The sequence below is a fragment of the Taeniopygia guttata genome, chromosome 1A, assembly GCF_048771995.1.
Source record: "Taeniopygia guttata chromosome 1A, bTaeGut7.mat, whole genome shotgun sequence".
Classification (NCBI taxonomy): domain Eukaryota; kingdom Metazoa; phylum Chordata; class Aves; order Passeriformes; family Estrildidae; genus Taeniopygia; species Taeniopygia guttata.
The window spans coordinates 11,089,611-11,111,832 of record NC_133025.1 but is presented as its reverse complement, the minus strand read 5'-3'; the positions used below and the strand labels follow the sequence as shown (position 1 = coordinate 11,111,832).

Here is a 22,222-nt window from a genome sequence, read left to right as displayed (position 1 = left end):
AAGGGGATTATCTTTTCCAGTTACTACCCGAAGTGATTAAGTCACATGATTCTGAACACATCACAAAAAAGAGACCAAATCTGTTTTTCTTTTGTACAAAAGATTTTGCCAACATGTGAATCAAAGAGGTAAATTACAATAATTAATACACAGTGAGGTAAATTTTATCCTCGGTGGTCAGACAGGAATTCAGAGAAAGGGATTTTTGCCATCCGGTAAAAAAATTAATAAATTCAGACATAAATCAAGTCTCTGCTTCTGTGTTCTCTTTACTGAAACTTACTTGAAATATACTTTTTAGAAAGTGTCCTTTTGAATTAATTTGTATTTTTAAAACTCAAATAATTTTAAGATTGTCAAAGTTAGACAATTCTGGGCAACAATTCTACAGATAAAGTGAATTTCCTGCAAAATTTCACCATGGAGTTATAATCACAGATAATAATTCAAATTCTGACACACCTTTGGCATAACTTCTCTGATTTATCCTTATGTATTAAAACCTAGCCACTTATTTATTGTAGTTGAGAGGGTGATTTTACTTTTCTCCTCCACCAGTTTACATTGTTTTAGTGAATACTAATGCTTATGACCTACAATCAGCTATGGCCTAAGAAAAGAGAGAATCTTACAGCCTGGATCAGACCAATATAATAAAACAATGTTAAACTACATGGAGAGAACAATTTATTGAGACATCTTACTATGTTACTGAAGAACAAAATTTTGCTCTTCCCCCTACTAAAACATAATAAAACCAGATTTAACCAATTTAAACTCTTTTTTTTCTTTTTTTCCCCACTTCTAGAAAAGTATGCAGACACTGAAATACAAACTACTCTTTGGGTTGTGATGACAACTTTTACATATTTCACTTTCACAGACTATTCCTAGTAATTCCAGAAATATAATACAGATTTCTTTAAAAGCTCAAATATATCTTTCTATATCATGTGGTGAAATGCACCCTACAGTGCTAAGGAATGCAAGTTATTTTAAATTGTAGTAAATTTACATGACAATTGTCACTGATACCTCCCAAATCTATCATATATATATCAGTAATCTGCTCTTTTACAAGGCATCCAAAAAGTTTTTGAACTCTTATGGCAACTGGAAGATAGAGAAATTCTGCATGAGATGGAAAGAAATAAGTGTGGCATTACAGGTGCCTCCCAAGTTACCACTTCTCAGATGTTATTTACCCTGGGAAAATCAGTATGTTTTATCAAGAGCTAAAACACTTGACTCCACCATGGTCACTCAATTATTTATTGGGAATGTACAAAATGCCAGAAGGAAAAAAAAAAAAAGCCAAACCAACACAAATTCTCCCTTCCTCTTTGCATCATCCAGTTTCTTGTCTCTTCCACATAAATTTAAAAGATAATTAATTATTGTCTTCAAGGTATATGGCTACTTCCTTTTCCCTTTCTCTAAATACTAATTCTTATTTTTTATTAAGGATTATGATATGTTTCCTCCCCCTGAATAGTGGCCTCTGCAGAAATGAAGACCTGTATGTGATTAAGTGAAATTAGACAGCACCAAACACAATCAATGGCTAAAATGATCAGATGGCTCTTTTAAACAAATTGCTAAACTAAACCATGCACTACAGGACAGCAGAAGCCAGACTCACTGCTAACCCTTGGAGTTTTAGTTCCTACACTGGAATCCTGGAGAACAAAAGAGAGCTGTGACATTGACTGAGGTCCAGTTGCATGTATGTCAATCCAGGAGAAGCTTTGGCCTCAATCATCAGTGATCATCAATGCTCAACACAGCTCTCTGAAGGTCCCTGAAATCATAAAATTATTCAAAGAAACCAACACTTTATTGTAACCTTTCTCTTAGAGAAGTTTCATAAGGGCTATTATATTTCAGTGATTTCCTGCTCCCTCGTGTGCTTTTGAAATCCCAGCCTTGGCATGTTTTTCTGTAGGCTTACATGCTCTAGTATCTCAACTGTGAATATTCTACCTCAAAACCTATTTTTTGGTTTTTTTTCAATTTTCTATGGTCTGCGCTGCCCAAAATTGTAATATGGTTTTTCCAAAATCATTACATGTCCATATTTTTAGTGAGATTAATGTTGATTCAGAAAGGATATGAAAAGTAATTCCAGCTCAGCTTCAGACCAAAGTCACTTAGATTCTTGATACCAAAGCTTACCATCAGAAAGTCAAGCAACCACAAATCTAGAATCAATAAAAGCTAGAACTGCTCAAAGTATCAAAACAATTTGTAAAAATTTCCAAAATACTTCCAATTTTCAGGTGAATTTCAGGATTGTAAAAAGAAAAATTCAGTTTCCAGTTGCCTTTGATAAATTACCTTATCAAAGTTTACCTAATCAAAGTTTACCTTTGATTAGGTAAAAATGTTAATTATCACATACTTTATTCTTTCATTTATTAATAACATTTCTTCTCTTTCACACAAAGTAAACCTGATAGTAATTTTAACTACCCTATGAATTAACCTGTAGTCGCTTCTTATTACTGCTAAAAGTAAGGGTTTGTATTAGAAGATGTAAGAAACCTCTCAGATGAGAAACTTAAAATACAAAACTGCTCTCAAAGCTTATATAGCTATTTGAAAAAATTGGCCTATTTATCTACATCACAGCTGATGAAGGATTTTTAAAACTCAAAGTTTGAGTTTTGCTCAGAATGCAGAAAAAATAAATTACACATTACTGCTTTATTCCTAGATCATGGTATCAGCCTTAAGCAAATGTTTTACCTACAATGAGCTGCTTTTTCAGCTACTGTGATGCAGCCACCTAAATTGCAATTTTTTTTCTTAAGTCAGCTAGGGACCAGTACAGATCCCTTTCAGAACACGGGTTTGCCACAATAATTTACCATAGAGTAAAAAAAAAATCTAAAATTTTTGTAATGGCTAAGAGCTTCAGCTGAGGAAAAGCAATTGGACTTCATCCCATCCCTCTCAACTGCTTTGTGGGCAGCAGATTATACAAAACTAAAGATGATGAAAACTTAAAATGTTAGTTCTCGCTTTACATGTGAATGGTATGAATATTTGATATGTTAAGATATTTGTATATTTGCACGGAATCAAACATCACTTCAAGCCACAGTTCAATTTTTCAAGCTTCATAAAAATTAACAGCAAATCCTTTCCCTACGACTTTTTACACTGGACATTATGATAAACCGTAAACCTGAATTATAAAGCAGAAATATGGAGTGCCTTAAATTTAATGTCCTGGTGGATAATAGTTTGCTATGCATCAAAGCCAGACATTTTGGTCCTTTTTACTCAATATAGTGAATATAAACTAACCAATAGCAGATAAATAATAATTTAAAAAATAAGTTTAGAAAATATCTGTCTTCATTGACATCAGATATTGCCCCTGTAAGTGGAGCAAGGACAGCCTCTAGTACCTTAAAACACAAGGAACAAAGTGAAACATATTGTGTTTTCATTTTTCCCATGAACACAGGGCAATTCCACAGCAGCTATAATCAGGGTGTACAATGTCTTAACAGACGGCAGGTTTTGTCCCCAAATTTTGCAAGATATCTCAACTAGAAATAAACTAATTCCATCTGTTTACATCTTATATTTCTTTTTGCAGCTGAATTATTTTCTTTTAAAAAACTGCCCTTTCAAGACTATCCAAATAAACTAACCATAGGTTTTTAAGATCATATTGTTCCAAGCCCTCTGGTGTGGAACAAGATGATCTTAAAAACCTATGGTTAGTTTATTTGGATAGCCTTGAAATAGCATCTTTTTTGGGGTCTTTCAACCCAGACCATTCTGTGATTCTCTGATAGTAACAACACACTTCATAGTCATCATCCTCAGAGGTATTTAAGAAACTACTGGATGTGGCACTTAGCACTGAGGGCTACTTGACAAGGTGGTGATCAGTTAAAGGCTGGATTCAATCTCAGCAGCCTTTTCCAAACTATTTCTATGGTTCTATGTATTGAGTGTTCTAGTGTAAGAACTATATAATAAAACATATCTAAAACACAGGGTAGAAGTGTGAAAAGAGCCAAGAAAGCCAAGCTGTTTGGAATACAGTGAGATTACACACATAACTCCTATCAAATCACAGGGTCAAAGATTGTGATAGTGTTTATCTGATTGATGCTGAACGTGCTCAAGCACACCAGTAAGGATTCAAACAGACGGGATCAGTTAGTTGTTCTGGATCTGCTTTAATGTAGCACAGGAAAACTGAACCTTTCACTGATAAAATGAAAAAAAAAAAATGTCCACAAAAGCAGTCACAAAAGAGGATATTTTACATACACAAAGCGCTTAACGAAATTTGGATGAAAAGAGAGATTTTCAGTTTTATTGGAAATCCTTGAATCTTTTGGTTTAAATCAAATCCTTAATGCTACTGTAACTTAGCCACTTATGCATTAACATGCAGCTTTTCCAAAGGTTCTTCTTACAAACATTCATAAAAACTGGGAGGAACACAGAATTTTTTAGACCAAATACATTCATCTCCTCTCTTGATCTGACTTGCACAATGAAGGACAACAAACAGCTCTAACAATCTGTTACACTGAGACTCTTCCACTTAATGTCTGCATAGGGATTCTGGCTCACAAGGTGCCATGCAGAAGCTGCCAAGGGCACTGGGTTCTGCCCCATGCACAAAACCCAACTAAAAGCACAACTCCCTTGGTCTCCCATCGTTTCCAACAAGCACAAGGGCCTGGAATTTTCTTGGTCTCCCTTCATTTCAACAAGCAATCTCTCCCCCTTCTCCACTCTTGTAGTCAGAGTCAGGGCACCAGCTCCAAGCCTTTTCCTCTTCCCAGGCTGAGCTGTAGAACATTCCTTCCTGCACATCAGAGCCAGGGCTCCAAAGGCAGCCCAGCTCTTAATTAGATGCTGTCGTGCTTAAAAAAAACAATTGAAGAGCCCAGTGCAAGAATATATCATCTGAAAAGATGGAGATTCCCAGGCAGTAGCATCAGCATTACAGACTAACAAATCTTTATAGTCTCTTAGGCAACTGGATGGGATGGAATTACTCAGCAGTGCTTTCCACTGGTACCTTCTTCCCCCCTTCCCTCACTTTTCATTGCTGACCAGATTATTCTTTGTAAGACAGAAATAAATTACAGGCATTGATTACAGACACCTTTAGTAACCAAAACTCAATTATAAGGCTTTAAAACACAGCTCCAACATACAGAAATGCAGTATCTGAAAACAGTTGATTGGGAATTCTCCTATACTAGAAATACGAAATAGTCCATGCTGTACTGTGAACTTGATAAAACTGATATGAAATTTCCCTGAGTAGTTGAAACTGGCACGTGAAAATAAAGCAAAGCTCAGCAGGAAACATGAAATTCATGCATTTCCAATGTAATTCCAAACAATATAGCATAAACCAACATGGGCATGTAATTCTTGGATCTCGTTTGACATAAGCAAAGCAGAAATTATGTGTTGTTGCAGGTGTTTTGCAGGCAAACATGACACGCAGTTGATTGTTAACAGAAGAACTTTTTTTCAAAGGAAAATGAGCCGAAGGAAGATCTCAAAGCTGACAAATGAAAAAACCCAGGTGGAAATAGTTATGACACTCCTGGGCTGGAGTGGTCAGAAGCTATTTGTGCTAGGATGGCACTGGAAACAGGCTGCTCCTAGGGGAAGCAGGAGCTGGCTCCAGCAGCCTTGAGAGGCATTTTGGGAGATGACAGTCACTTCCAGCTGGGCTAGATGCTGGGCTGCTCAGCATGGGCAGTTCCATTTGGCTCAGAGACAGAAAGAAATGTGTACCTCACACCAAAAGCTACAGAACACCTGCAATTTATGTGCTCTGAGAAAACTGCAGTTTCTAGCCACTCAAAGCCAAATTTTAGTTACATGACTTATAATACTTTTAATCATAACAAAAATCATCTTGTTCCAATCCCCCACCATGGGCAGGGACACCTTTCACTAGATCAGGTTCCTCTGAGCCCCACCCAACATGGCCTGGAACACTTCTAGGGATGGAGCACCCTCAGCTACTCTGGGCAACCTGTTCCAGCTCCTCACCACCCTCACAGTAAGCAATTTCTTACTAATTTCTAATCTAAACCTACCTTCTCTCAGTTTGAAGTTTTTACTCCTTGTCCTATCACTAGACGCTCTTGTAAAAAATTCCTCTCCAGAGACTTCTTTGTATTTTATACAAAACCCCATATGTGTAAAATACCTTTAGGTGCTAAAAATGGAGCCTCTCTGCTACAGGTTCCATTTACTATTGAAGATATATTTTACATACAATTCAACAGCTGAACACACAGCCTTTGCAGTGCACTGGTTACGGTAATAAAGGGAAAAAAGGGGTCAGAAAAAAAATCTGATCTTTGTAAAGCAATTTCTACACTATAATAAAAATTAAGTATTTTATTTACAAAATAATTACTGCAAGTTGAATAGATATCCTCTTTGTAACAGAAAAATATATGTTAAAAAATCTAAAATATAAAGAGGGATCCTTGACTTGCCAATCTGGATGAAACATCTTGCTAGGGGCTTTTTCCCCTCTCTATTCTGCTGCCCTTCTGAAAAATTCCTGTGTAAATCATACTCTGCAGGTTCACTCACCTTAATTAAAGGATCTTTTCAAGAGACAGCAGTTATCTGTAGCTACCAGCCAGAGGGGGAAAAAAAATTTAAAAGGCTGTAGACTCACAGAGGCTTGGCTACTCCTGGATTTGACCAGAAATCATTTCTCAGCAGTGACACATAATACTGTTTTCAGGCAAAACATGAATAAACATGTGCATAAATTTTTGATTCAGAGCAATGCCATACTAGTTGTGATCCGACAGATCTCAGAAGATAAGCATGATGTGATGGGGTCATCCCTTGCTAGAAAGGCTTCCAAAGAGCAACTGGAAAGCTGCAACTAGTTGGTGATTGAGTGGATAGGCAGTGTGCCTAACATGCCAGGTAAAGCAGCAGGAAGCACTTGCACTTGAGTTAAATAGATAAAACTACACTGAGAAAGACTGGTCAATGAACAAGGATTCTGCTCTTAAAAAAAAAAAAAAAAATTAAGCATTGACATATGTTTTCATTTTGTGCCTTTAAAAAATAAAGGGGATGAGAAAGAAGGCAATCTTTCAAACACTAATTCAGGAATTTATACCCAAGTATACCCCCACCAAGGACATTATTGTACAGACCTGCTCCACAGGTCGAACTGCAACACATCCAGGTCACCTGCTTGCAAGTGTGTCTTCAGCAACAGCTTTATGGTGCCCCACACAACATCCCCAGAGGGCAAGCTCAGCTTCCCTCTCATCCAGATAGCAATGCTCTGCTCCATCACCTATTTTAGAACGTGTTTGGGCCCAGCACTCTGTGCAGCTTCAGCTATCCCATCCTTCTGAGGACAGTGGGAAACACATACAGAGGCATGAGAATAGAAAATGAGTATTCACCAGTACAAAATGACCCAGCACCCTTTAAACACAGGTGTTTTATGAGGACACCTGGCATGCCTGAACAATCTGATCCCAGGCTGAATTCAGGACACCTGGTCCAGGGAGGGTAATGATGCCAGTGCTATTCCATCCAGAACTGCTTGGTCCTTTGCTTCACAGCAGTACAGACTGGTAAGTCTGGTGCCTGAGCCAAAGTCTAGCTCATCTCACCTATTCCCTGGTGATACTGGCCACACAGAACTTTACACATTTTCTGCAGCAAATTGCTGAGCAGTTTCACTGTGCACTGTGAACCAGCTGCCCTCGCTCACTAGCTGGAGACATCAGCTTTTTTCTCTGTTCTCAGACCAATGACTGCACCTGTAAAAAGCCTGATGAATTAATAATGCAAACAAGGTGACAGTGTGCTCATGATCAACTTCAGGACCAAAGTTCTACCAGACTAACTATATAATAATGGGTGCTGCAGATCAAACAGGACTCCATGGCTATCAAAAGGACATATGAGTGCTCCAAGAGAATAAAAACACAGGATTGTGCTGCATTGGCTTGTGCCAGGTCTATTTAAAGGATCTAGAAGTACTGTGGTACACAGAAGGCGATTAAAAGAAGGATTGCAGAACCTCAGCTAGATGTCATCTTAATGTTATGCAACTCCTTTTTCCTGAAAACAAAGGGTGGATTCAGCAAGACCTAAGCAGCCTTGCTTGTGCAAAGCTAAATCCTATTCTGACCTCTCACTGACCACTGCTTTAACTCCACACCGGCCCCAGGCACGGAAAGAGGAGAACATAGAAACCTTCCAGACAGTGAAACTCCACTCCAGCAGAGCATTCCTTTGTAGCAGCCTCTCCAAGGGGAGTGGGAGCAAAGAGTTTCCAGAGAGAAGCAAGAAACTGATGCCAAAGAGGAGGTGAAAGCACAAAGAGGCACCAACAGCTCTTCACAGAGGGACAGAAGCATGGAGGCACAGAGGAAACCTATGGTGTAAACACAACTGACACAGCAACAGCCTGCCTGGGATTGCCGGGTGTCCTTCTAACATCAGGACAGGCTGTCCTGTATTCTTCATGAAGGACAAGGACACCAATTCTTCATTAATATGGTGAGCTGTCAGGTTGGGCTAAATCTATGATCCATCCAGTTTGGATCAAAAGTTGGCAACCAGGGCTCTGAAAGGAACCACCACCCAGGGAAGATAATCTCAAATCCCCCGCCACTGTGAAAAGTTAGAGGTTCCCACTGGAGCATACAAATTATTATTTTGTATGTTTCACTCAACAAACCAATCTCCAGTCTCTGGCTATGATAACATTTTTAGGACTTCTCTTTCCATAAGGTTTTAAAACAAAAAGACAGAGGGGGTGTGTGAAGGAATAAACACCCAAAAGTAACCCCACACAAATTACTTATAATTTGTTACTTGTCAAACAGTGGCTTTAACAGGCAAAGACTTTTAATAAATGTCTCATGCAGTGTGACTGATGTGCCTAGCTGTCCAATTAACAGTGCAAACAAATATAAATATCTCGTTAAAATATATAAATGCAAATAGCTTTGGTTTCCTACATTTTACCACTTCCAATATATTTCTGAAATACATTTCATTTTAGGAGAAAACACTCCCATCACACTCTCTCATCTGCAGGTACCCCTGCATGCTTGTGCTTCTTTATTATTAAAAAAGCTTCTGCTTTACATGGGATTTGTCATGTAAAATATAAAATAAATACCTACAAAAATGTTTTACTCGAGCCATCCATAAAAACCCTCATTGAACAGGAGAGGAGGTTTTGTCTGCTTTGTGTTCCTTTACTTGGATGCAGTGCTGCTTGCATAGACTTCTAAATTACACTGCAGTGTTCTCCACTCTGTTATTGATTGAGCTGAGATTTTTGGCAAGTCATTTCACCACTGTGCAGTTCTTTCTATTCCTACCTATCCTCTGTGTCTAATTTGCCTTTATAAACCCTTCGGGCAGCAAGTGTTTTTCCCTGCCAGCTTGTAGTACCTGTCACCATGGGATCTTATTTCAGTTGGCTTGATAGGCTAATAACAACATTTATGTTTTAAGAGATTAAAATTTTAAAGAATAAAAGGAAAAAAATAAGCAATTACATTGGAGAACTACAGTACCAATTCTATGGGCAAATCATACATATTTAGAAAGATCCTTTCTTCCTAAAAAGCTAGGCAGGCTTTAATAATGAAATAAATTTCACTTTAAAAAATGAAAAACAAACAAAACCATAAAAAGACAGCAAGAGGACAAAAATCATTATGATTGTGAAACCCAGTAATCTCCCAGTGGTTTCTAAGAGCTCTATCTCATAACCTAGATCAGGAGACCAAAGAGGGAAGAAGTTTTATACAAAAGACTTCTTCCCCAGCTTCCCTCCTCACACTGAAATTCACTGAGGCAATTTAGCTGAGGATAGCTGAGGACATCAAGAATAACTCCCTGTCTGGTAACTCCAAATAAGTTTATTTTGTAAATGACTTTTAGAATCTGGAAGCTACTCAGATAGTCTAATAACAAGGCCAATATTAACATCTAAAGGGATAAAAGTGAAGACTTCTGGTTTAATGTCCCAGCTAGCTGCAAACCTCTTTCCCAGCAGCAGCATCCTCACTAGCTGGCCAGCAGTGCACAAATACAGAGGGAGGAATTCTGCAGCTCATGCAACCTGTTACTACAGCAATTGGTGAGAAAGTTACTACTTACCAGAAATCTTCTTAATATTGACCCAAAATAATACTAATTGGATTTACTACTTTTCTAGAACTGGTACTGCTCTAGTCAGTCACATGCAGGAGGTTCTTTCTCACATATGCAAAAAAACCCAAAAACCTTCAGCTTTTTGAGTTTTACACTCAGAAACAGTAATTTCACTACCCTTAAAGCACAGGCACAAACATGAGTCCCTATCAAGGCAAAGCAGCTGTTACACTTCTGCAGTCAGATGAACTGTACACAAACTCATACAATATTTCACACTATTTAAAAGTGGCATATATAAGTTTTGTGGGTTCATCTGTTCTGAAGACTATTTCAGTACATAAGTATCACAGGCTTAACATAAAAACTCAATATAAACATGAATCCATAAGACCTTTTAATTGATATTTCAATTACAAAGTTTCTATTTTAATTAAGCAAATTCAACATCTTGATTTTACTTTATTTTCTTAACAAAACCTCCAGTACTGTAATGGATTCTTTTCCTGAAATCTTTTATGCTATTTTTACTGGAAAATGACCAAATAGAGTGAGTGTTGAAAAAGCTCTTTTTACTGGCTTGTCTGAAATTCCAGTAATTCTTCTAGAAGTTTACAAGGCAGAAATGTTCTTCCACATCTGTAATCAAGTAGATAAAATGAAAAACCAAGTTCTTCAGGAAACATATTCTCTGTACAGAGTACAACAAGGATTTTTTTTAATAGGCTTCGCTTGCAGTAGCTATAATAGAAAAACCATGAGACAACAGACCAGCACTACCAATAATAGAAGCTCCACATTAGTAATAACTACTATACTCTCTTAAATCCAAAAATATTGCTCAGCTTTTATCCACTTTAAAGCTTCTATCACCAAGACTGAATTATGATCAGAGTTACAGATCTGATGTTAAAATGATAGAGTATTTCCAGCAACTAATTCCAAAAAATTCATTATGTGAGACTCTGAATTTAATGTGAATACTTCCTTACATTGCCATAGAAACCAGAGACTCTCAATTTGAAATTGCCATGCCAGTTGCTACAACAAAAAGGCAGTTTCTCTCACCACGTGTTCAGATTTCATGCATGAGACAATAGGCAGATATAATAAACCCACATGGAAAGAGAAATCAGAAATACCAGTAAAAATAATGACTATATGATTACTATATATATACACATATATGCATATATATAAAATGAAGAGGAGTCAGAGCAAACCACCTAATATCAAGTGCAGAATAGGCATCCTAGTGGGCCTGAGCTTCAAGGAGAGTTTTCCAAATGACTAGTGCAGTGGCTGAACAGGGAATTTGGGGGGTAATTACACTTTACCTAAGCAAAGCACTCAATAGTTTAACCTGAAGAAGTGTTCAGCTCCTCCATCAGTCTGATACAAGAGTTCAGCAGCTACTCCCTTTCCTACTTGACAAGGATTTCAATTCCATGATAGGAGCACCTGCATGATCTTTTAGCTTTTTATGCTAGCAACAGGATTCTGCAACACTTTGAAATAAAAACTGCTGTTCCTATAAAAAAACAAAGGCCAGAGAATTAAAATATAATGGGATCAATACTTGTTTATACTAACATACCATTTTAGAAGCATGTGAGAGCTTATGTGGCATTTATTAATGCAGATTTAGCACAAAGAAGGACTTAGTAAGGGAATAACAGAAATGAACACAGCCATTCCATTTCATACTAGTTAAAGAATCAGCTGTGTGAATGTAACATGATAGAAACTATTCAGTATAACCCATATAGGATACAAATAGGGCTGTTCATTCCTTTTCAGTCTAAGTAGAAAAAAAAATGGTGTGTGTTATAAGAACTTACATGTGAAATGGATGTCCTGGAATGAGACTGATGCCCCAATTGTTTTTTTTTTTTCCTTTCACCTTCTGTAGGACAGGTTAGGTGTTGTTTTATGAAATGGCGATATTTTATCAGAAATATGCAGATTAATTCATTGTTGGCATGTTGCAAACAAAGCTGGAAGTTTTTAATTACAAAAATAACTTTAAAATGTGCAATTTAAAAAATTATTTTGCACATTTCATTTTGAGAAATGCAAGTACAACGTGACATACAAAGATATCAATAAATAGATAAGTAATAAAAGACAATCTCTGCCTGTTTGCAGGAAGGATTTCCACTCTGGAATACTAATGTTACATTAACACAGCTACACAATGTACCTGCTAGTATAGCATAGAAAATTTTGCTCATTACACTCTACCACTGTTTTCCATTGCTCTGCTATGTATTGTGAATCTATAAGCACTACTCCTAATGATGAAGTCTGTTTCTAGGGGTTTTGTTCCTTTTCTTCCTGCACAATGAGGACACAATATTTCTTCAGCGTTTTTATAAACAAACACACTATGACTCTGCAGAGAGTGAGTGACCTCAATTCTGTCCTCAGTGTCTGACCTAACAGACTGTCAAAGAAAAACCCTGGCCCCCAGTGTAGTAATCTGGGAACTCTGTGAACAATTTAATAATTCTGGATAAGTCAATGAAATGACTGCCATCACTGGCTACAGAGACTGCCATATGTTGTCAAGGCTGTGTCACGTTTCTCCCAGACCAGGCACAATGGGAGATTGTAACACCAGGCTTTCTCCCATTAGAACAGGCATGATCTGGAGTGCCAGAATTCTGTGTCAGAACAAGTTTCTGCATGCTTTCTGCAGTGAACTCAAGCACAGAGGGTAGAAATATCTTTCTGGCAGAATAAACGAGTTGGTGCCAATGCCAGACCTGTAAGATGCGCTACCTGAACGGTTCAAGATGAATTCCAGCAACACAGGAAGGTACTTCACTAGCACAAAAGGCTTGGAGTGGGCAATAAAGAAGAATGTTGGTGGCAGATAGGGCTCCATAGTCTGCAGATGTATGGGGGGCCTCCATGAACTGATCTGAACCAAGGATGGGTCAAGAACATAACAAAAATATTACACAGAAAGGCATTATTTCATCTATGGATGTGGAAGCAGACAGACAGTTTGTCTTGTCTGAAAACCATAAAACACATGCACATTTTGTATGTTAATTCCATTTTCACATGGTGTTGAATAGGTGGACTGTTGCCCTTGCTTCTCAAGGTCAGAGGTCTGAGAAGAAAGGTGCAGTAATGACTTAGTGTTTATGGTCCTGCACTACCACAACGTAGTGTTTATGGTCATGGCACCACAACTGTGCTGGTACCAGAGAAAAAGGATACAAAAATAGAGCCAGGGAAGCCGAGGTGCTGCCTCAGCAGCGAGGAACCCAGTTCTGTCCATAATGAAACACTACCTGGTAAATCTCTTTTTTTTTTTTTGTAGGAACATCATTCACACAGGAAAGTCATGCCATACAAATGTGTGTTTCTCCCCTGCTTCTCAGATGGCACCATTATTTCACCCTACTTCATGAGAACTTGGGACGGAAATACAGACATGTTAACGATAACTCATGCTTTCATCTGAAGAAGCAGGAATGCTATTTTTCCCTTTGGAATGAGTTAATAGTGCATATTTTAGAGGGACAGCTTTACACCAGCATTCTTCTGGAGAAACCAGCTGGTGGTCATAGCTTGGATCCGTTTGCTGCATATAAAACTGACTGGATGGTAGGGCTAGAGAGTACATCCCGCTGGTGAGGAACTGGGGTTCTTCAGGGCTCAGTATTTGGGGCAGGCTTGCTTAATATCTTTATCAATGATCTTGTGTTTTCAGTTCTGGGCCACTCATTACAAGACAGACATTGAGGTGCTGGAGCGTGTCCAGAGAAGGGCAACAGAGGGAAGGGTCTGGAGCACAAGTCTGATGAGGAGTGGCTGAGTGAGCGGGGGTGTTTTGCCTGGAGAAGAGGCTCAGGGGAGACCTTATCACTCTCTACAGCTATCTGAAAGGAGGTGTAGCTGGATGGGGGTCAGCCTCTTCTCCCAGGTAACAAAGGACAAGGAGAAATGGCTTCAAGCTGCACAAGGGAGGTTTAGACTGGACATTAGGAAAAATTTCTATACTGAAAGCATTGTCAAACATTGAAAAAAGCTGCCCAGGGAAGCAGTTGAGCCACCCAACCCTGGAGGTATGACACTGGGGGTTACAGTTTAATGGTGGATTTGGCAGTGCTGGGTTAATGGTTAGAGTCAACAATTTTAAAGGTCTGTTCCAAGCGAAATGATTCTATGATTTTAACATGCTTTGAGAAACTAAGAAAAACCTAAGAAACACATGTTCCCTGTGCTGATTTTTCCTGTGCAGGAGGCACAGGGCCGTACGCTCCCTTAAATATGACAGAACACGTAAATTCTAAAACCAGTAAAGTACTTTATTAATCTCTACATTTTTTTTCCTGGAACTTTCACACAATTTTACTTTCTCCATTCTGTTCCTTGTCTTACATTCCTTCATCTCAAATTCATGCACTGTGGAAATAATCAAAGACACCCAGGAGAAACGTCTGAAGCTGATAAGCAGAGCAAAACAACATTATTCATATATTACTAATCATAATGTATGTATGAATGAGGAGACACCTGGTAGTGCTGTGTTGACAGCAAGCTACATTTTGATTAAACTTTCTGGATTCTAGCAATCTGAAGGTACTGACTAGGAGTTTGAGAATAATGTAAAAAGGATAAATACATGGCAGATACACACAAACAACAGCTTTCTTCCAGCTCAGCTTCTAGTGAAGTCTCCAAATTGTGGATAGCGGGTTTGAATAAACGAGAGATAATAGGTTAACATTAAAAGAACATTCAAACCACGAGTACTGTTCTGAGATTATCATTTACCAATGAGAATTTTTGTCCAGTTTAGGAATGCTAAATAATTTTTGTTAAAGCCCTTAAATAACTTTCTTTTCTCTCGCTTCTGCCCACCATTCCACTTTTCATTCCAGCCTATAGTTAGAAAGCTACACAAATGGCTAGAAAACTATGACACCTTCTTTACTGGATGGATTTCTATGAGGTTGAAGAAAAGCTGATTTGTAACAAATTAGGTGTGCTAAAGAGATACTGTTGGGATCACAGCTCCTGAGGTTTTAGAAAATTCAGTTAATGCCTGCATTACAATGGCATTGAGCAACAAAACCCAATGACAGGCACTTTGCCACTGAAATCAATATCATCCAACTCTGTGCTCTAGACTGCACCTACTTGGATGGCATCTAGTCAATCTCATTCTAGAGTCCATCCTACTGCAGAATCCTGTGCAATTCTGTACATTGCTTGGCTACCAGAGTGTATGAGTTCATTGTAAGTATCATATATATATATTTGCACCAAAACTTGAATGAATAATATTCTAGAGTAGTACTGTAGCAATACTACTACAGATGAAAATTCCTACCAGTCTCAAAAAAAACCCAAAGATTGTACAAATTTTTATGTATGTTATTATATTTATAAACACCTAGGTACATAAGCAAAAAAAATAGTTCAAGAATGTTGACACAGTCAAAAAAATATCACTATGTACTTTGAACTTTGCCTTGATGCTCCCCAGTTAAAAAAAAACTTAATTTTTTATTTGTTTATAGCACTATGAAGAGAACAAGAAACATCTGCTTCTACAACTGCAGCACTTTCCATCACCCTTTCTAAATCACAGTTGTGACCACCTCTTCCCATAAGTCCCTTTCGAAGAAGTACTTTTTCCTTGTATACACCACTTCTTGTATACAAAATATGTAGATTAATAATTTATAGAATCTTTCATGTCATGAAAGGAGCTCCTCATCTATAAAGAGCAAGGAGAAGATCAAGAACACTGAAAGCAAAATCTCAGAATCCGTATCTTTCATGAAATGCTGAATTAATGCAGGTAAGGTTATAGGATGCATAAAGAAGTCAGACACAATTCTACCCCCTTACACCAGTATTTTCCTTTGATATCAACAGTATCAACAGATGTACAAGTCTTACTGTAAAATTAACTTTACCTTGTGTGACTAAACAGAACTAAGCAGAGCACTCTCAATTATTTAATTTCTTCAAGGAAATGATGCACTAACAAAGTCATGGCCCCATCCTTTAATGGCACATTTGTAATTCTCAGGGAAGGAAAAAGACTGATGAATATAATTCTACTGCCAGTGAACACAGAGTCCCTGACATGAAACATCACAAGCTCTCTGGAGGAGCTGAAGAATAAATCACAAGCTACATGAGTCAGAAGTCAGTTTCAATGGTCTTTAAATTAAGATGGACAAGCATAAGAATAACATAAAGTAACGGTAAAAAAAGAACTCTGAATTTAATTTCAGGAGTTAATAAAATCCTAAAGAGCACAAATTAGGAAAAAGGAGTAAGCTTGTTTTCAAATACTACCCATGCAAAAGTCATAGAGAAAAGTAAACCGTGCAGGTTTTCAGGGTTCTTTATGTCTGGTTATTGAAAGACCCTTGTGATTTTTTTTTTATTCTGGAAAATCATGCAGCTTTCTGTTGCAAAATACTGTTCTTCTTGTGAAGTTAACTGTAGCCAATGTTCCCATCTTGGAATACAGTATATAGTGACATCAGGAATAAAAGATCACCAAAAGACTATCTATATGCACAGAGTGTTTTAGTGAATGTAGAAGATTATTATTTATGCCCTTAAATAACAAAAAAATTAGAAATATAACCATACATACATATGTGTATGAAAAAGTCTGTACTAAAATACTAACATTTTAACTAGCTAACATGTTTGTTTACACATGCAGCCAAAACTTTGGAAAATCACAAAATTCCTGCATATCTCTGTCAAAAAGCCTGTTACAGACTTTTAAAGAAATTTTAAAAGTTAAGCCAGGTTTTAATTGCAAATCTTATTGATGAGCCCATTAAGAAAAAAACACTACAAGGGTTCTAAACCCCTTAACCACAAATCATGGGAGCTGGGACGGTACCATCCTCTGTCTTTTAGTCTTCACCCAGCAACCACAGTAACAGCCACCAGAAATAGGATGTGGAGGAGCAGTCTGCCCAAACTTGGCTGCTCCTGTGTCCATCCTAATGAAGGTCCAAACCTTTTCCTGACTGGGAAAGCACTTGAAAACATACCCAAGTACATCTATAGTCAGCAAAATATTGTGGCATGTGCTTACTATTAAGTAAATGATTGTACTGAGAAAATTAAACTGGATTTTAGTTCCTCCTTATATTATGTGTACTAAATGCCTTTTTTGCATAAGGAGCTAAAGAATTAGGGGTTGATACTTAAAGTCTGACTATTTAGAGTCAGATAAGAGCCCTTAGATAGTGTCCATAAAAAGTGTCTGTTTTATTCATGTTTCAAACAGTCATACCACTAAATACTTGTAAAAATAAATTAAATTGCTCAGTTGGTCAGATCACCTGGTTACTTATTACATCCAAACCACTTTCCTTGAGAAAGAGATGCATCAGGCAGGATCTCCAGGACAAAATCTGTTGCAATGCTCCTGAGTTCTGAAATCCATGTTTTCAGACAGTTCATTGGGATTCTGCTGAGGGCATCTGTGGAAGTTTATAACTCTATGTAAAGAATAAAGATCCTGGCTTATGCAGTACAACCAAGTGGGCTGTTCATGCAACCCTGCAAGGAGTGAGTGTGGACAGCACAGACCTGTGTCAGCCACTGCTGGGAATTACTGTGGATCTGAGACAGCAGGGGTGATCAGAGAATGGAACTGGAGGCATTGCTCCCTGTATGACTCTTCCCCATGTGATTGCTTATCCAAATTAAGATGCCTTTCCTTAACACACTGCTACTTTTACAACTACGCATCTGTACATGTGTGGGAAGAAGACAGCACTTAATCCAAACTGTTCTGCATGTGAAAACAAACACATCTGAAATTCAGAAGTATTTCTTTAAGAAAGAGTAAAAGGCTCTTATCCTCACCCAAAGGATTAGAAGGTCAAAATGTACATTTGTAATACACCCAAATAATGTAACTGCTGTCTACAATTCTCTCATTGGAAGGACAAATGTTAAAAAAAGCATTGGGTTTTGCAGAGGAAACCCTGCCTTCTTTATCTGATGTCAAGGACAGCTTTGCCTTTGACTTCATCTGGGCCAAGATGAAGTTGTTTCCAGAGATTCTCTGTGATTCTGCCAAAGTAGCACAACAAGTGGCTCTCAAAAAAAAAAAAAACAAAAACCTAACAAAAAAACCCAAACAGGAAATAGCCTCCAAGGAATATTTCTTTTTGAACTCTTACAATTAAGACTAAAGAATAATAATAATGATTCTTACAGTCTTTTCTCCTCATGTAAACCCAGGAACAATGTCCTGCATTATTTATTTATTTATCCTATTTATCTATCAGGAGTCATACATAGAAGATTTCACGTTAAATTATATCACGGAACTTCAAATCAGTTTCTCATGAAGTTTACTCCTCCTCATAATATGCAGCAACTCCTACATTATATGTTTGGGGTTTTTATAACTCAAGATATTTAGCTAACACAAAATAGCAATATTCCATCCAACTTTTCCAAAGCAGTATTTCATCTAGTAATGTAAAAAATGATGATAGATTTAATTAAAGAGAGGGGGGTATTTAATCAAACATAAGAAAAAATTATGAAAGCATCTTTTCTATGCTTCAAAACAGCTAATTCTTGAATTAGCCATTCCCTGATTTCATCTACAAGTAAATTTTCACTGCTGAATTGTCAAAACTTTCAAACAAGAGAAATACTCCCAGTCTCTTAAAGATCACATTATAAATAGTCATGTCCAACCTCCACATTTCTCTCTCTGACTTCATTCCTAGGCAGCACTGAAGAAGCAGCTACAGTCACATGGTGCATTCAAGGTCATGCTATTCTAATTGACAGAGATAGCATTGATAAATTATGCGGAAACAATGATAATGGAGTCATTAACCTTGTTCCAGCACACTAAAGGTGCTTCATAATTAAAAGGAGTAAAAAAGTTACAAAAACATATAAAGATTTTATTGCTCAGCCTTTTCTCTCCTACACACTGATGCAAAGCACTGTCAGGGAATAGTAATATTGCTGTAACGTGGCTGCCTGTGCTTTGTCACCGAGGGGCGCAGGGATACACTGGCTCACACTTGAAGGAGGAGTCAGGTAGTGAAGTGCACAAACCATTGACTTTTTTTTTTTTTTTCAAATAGGAAGTTGGATCCAGAAGGCCTCTTTCTTTGGCGTAAAGGATGCTGGAGCACATGAAATATCATTCCAGCCAGGAAGTCTTTCTCAGTCCAAGAATCTGTGCTGAATTGTCATTTTCAAGCACGCAGACATGTGGCCAATGCTTTGAGAACTTGCATTAAAACTGTAGTGAGTTAACAAACTGAACTGAAACTCCTCAGATATGTAGAGATACAGGTACAGATACATAGAATTACATAGAATTCAGAATTTATCCCTTATGTCTCATGCAGAAGATTGCAGTAATTCCCAGACTAAAAGCCTGACTAGTGTCCCTAATTCATATATGACAGGTAATTTATTGAGGGTGCCCATATTAATGAATCGCCAGTGGCTGCTTTGACTTAAAGAGAAATGTTATAAAAACAGTGAAGAGATAGGACATGTGTTTCACATTGCAACTCAAAGTAACCTTTTATTTGCCTTATTGTGAATAATCTATAGGATTTCTGAAAAAAAAAAAAAAAGTGGATTACAGGCAATCTACCCTTATCTTCTTGACACTTCATATTATGCTTCTTTTTGAATCCCATCACAGTAAGACCAATAAATTTATTAATAAAACAAGGACAGTACAGAGCAGCCTTCCTGGAGTTCAGGTGCCCAAAGATGACACTACACTGGCAAGACAGAATCCATTATACTCATTTTTAATCTTCACTTATCACATGAACTATTGTGTCTCCCTGCATAGCCCAGCTGTCAAGATAGGATCTACAGCATATTGCACAACTTACCTATAAGGACAAATAAAAAAGTCCCAGATTGTATCTGTATATAGAGGCTTGACCTCATAGAGATAACTGAATATACTATAAAGTACTTTCTGAAGGCCTGAGTGGAAATCAGATTTTTCTACTGTTTCTGTCATGTCTGGATAAACTAATAATTACCATATTCTTCAAGCATTCAGAAGTATCGCAAATTATACTTTAAACAATAAACCGTCAATTACAAAGAGGAAGCAGAATGGCCAAATTATACCCAGCGTCAGAGAGATTCTCCTCTGCGTCCTCTGAGCAGAGGCTGATGGCTAGAGTTGCAGAGCACAAGCGCCTCTGATGCATGGTATCTAAAAACTTCCCACCGCAGAAATTCCCAAGTTTTCAATGGCTGGGCTCGCTGCCCGGCTGGAATGCGTACTTTAGCGATACGCCTACAGCCGCTGCACCACCCATAGCCAAGGAGCACCTACAGACTCGGTTCCCAGAGCAGCTCCGGGCTCCAGAAATGCTGCTGGGCTAGCAGAAACATCCTGGCGAGCGTTCGGCTGCAGAGAACTCAACTCAGCATAGTTTAAAGAGGACAGAAACAAACATGTAAACAGCATCTGTGGCGTCTCTTCTCTACTGACTTTCCTGGAAACGCATTAACCTATTACAGTAGTTCAAAATAAATAAGCGAAACAGAGGCGAGGCTAGAGTATACCGTTCTCTCCCAAAAGTTTCTTTCTGCCTGTCCTCTCACTCGCTCTGCGCATCCTGTTCCCTGGGATTAGCGATCGTTTTCCCCGCAGATCAAATGAATGACTTTTCCGCTAATGACACTTAAGCGATGCTAAAGCCACCCTGGGCGCCACCAGGGACGCGGCGAGCGGCGGCAGCCCCTGTCCCCACGCCAAGGCGAGAGGCGAAGCCAAGGGCAAGCCCCGCTCCGCAGCCGGCCCCGGCCGCCGCTCCGGCCCCCGGCGGCGGCAGCAGCAAGCGGAGGGGCGGCGGGGCCCGGGGCCGGTGGGTCGGTCGGGTCGGGTCGGGTCGGTGGGGACCCGTCCCCGTGAGCCCGGGGCTGCAGGGGGAGCTGCCGCCGCCCCCCGGCCGGCCCCCCCGGCATGGCGAAGCGCTGTCACTGACGCACATTTAATTCGCCCGGCTGCGGGTACCGCGCAGCGCCGCTCGCATCCTCCCCCCGCCGCCGGGGAGGGGGCGGCTCCGGCGGGGAGGGGGAAAGTCAAACTGCAGCAACTAAGTTGCTCCCCCTCCGCTCCCCCAGACCTGCCCCGGCCCCCAGGGGGTGGGTAGAGACGGGGGGCCCATGCCTGCCTTACCTTGCTTGACGCACTTGAGGCGGATGGGGTCCTTGCAGTGCTTGATCACGGCCAGCACATCCCTGATGGTGAGCCCGGCCACGGGGGTCTCGTTTACCTCCAGCAGCAGCTCCTCCGGCACCAACTTGCTGCCGCCCTCATAGGCCACCTTGCCGGGCTTCACTTCCCCCAGGTACGGGAACTGGCCATTCTCGGCGCCCCCCTTCAGCTCGAAGCCCAGCTGTCCCTCCGGGTTCCTCACGATCACGATCTCGTGGACTCTGCTCGTCCAGTGGCTTTTTTTCTTCAAGCCCTTGGACATTGCCGTGGGGATGCTCTGCCCGACTCCCGCCCTGCAGTCTGTGCTTCTCCCCCCTCCCTCTGTGCCCCCACTCCCCGGGGCAGCCGCGCTGCTCGGGCAGGCTCGGGGCGGGCGCAGCGGCCGCGGCTGTGCCGGCCGGCGGCCCCGCGGGCTGCGAGCTGGTGGGGAGCGCCTGTGAGCCCGCTCCGCCCGGCTTTAGCTGATATCCATGGCAGCCGCGGCGGCCGGACCCTGCCTGCGCGTGGATGCACTAGTTGTAGAGACACTGGCAGGAGGGAGGAGGGAGGAGGGAGGGAGGCAGCGGGAGGGAGGGGACGGCCGCGGCGCGGGGAGGAGGAGGAGGGGTGTCGGTGTCGGTGCCGGAGCGAGGCGGGCGCTGTTTCGCCGCTCCCGCCCGGCCTGACCCGGTAGTGAAGGCCGAGAGAGAGGCTGCCTGGCACGGCCGGCAGAAGGCGGAGAACGGCCCGGGCAGGGGGGCGAGGGCGCTCGGCGGGCGGGAGCGAGAGCGGCGACCCCTGCCCGGCCCCGGCGCGGCCCCGGCC

The 22,222-nt window shown here is 40.1% G+C and overlaps 1 protein-coding gene across 10 annotated transcripts in view; it reads right to left on the bottom strand.

Annotated features, from left to right (window-relative positions):
- Positions 1-21,993, bottom strand: part of MAGI2 (membrane associated guanylate kinase, WW and PDZ domain containing 2) — a 694,323-nt gene extending 672,330 nt beyond the window's left edge. For 5 of the 10 annotated variants that reach the window (XM_012568848.5, XM_030263732.4, XM_030263730.4 and 2 more), the window contains exon 1: positions 21,380-21,982. In XM_012568848.5, the coding sequence (XP_012424302.3) occupies positions 21,380-21,680 (301 nt within the window). In that variant the 5' untranslated portion in view covers positions 21,681-21,982. Of the gene's footprint in view, positions 1-21,379 lie in introns of all 10 variants that reach the window. The other 5 variants (XM_072919266.1, XM_072919264.1, XM_030263741.4 and 2 more) reach the window with 2 other exon arrangements.
- Between the last annotated feature and the right edge of the window lie 229 nt (positions 21,994-22,222).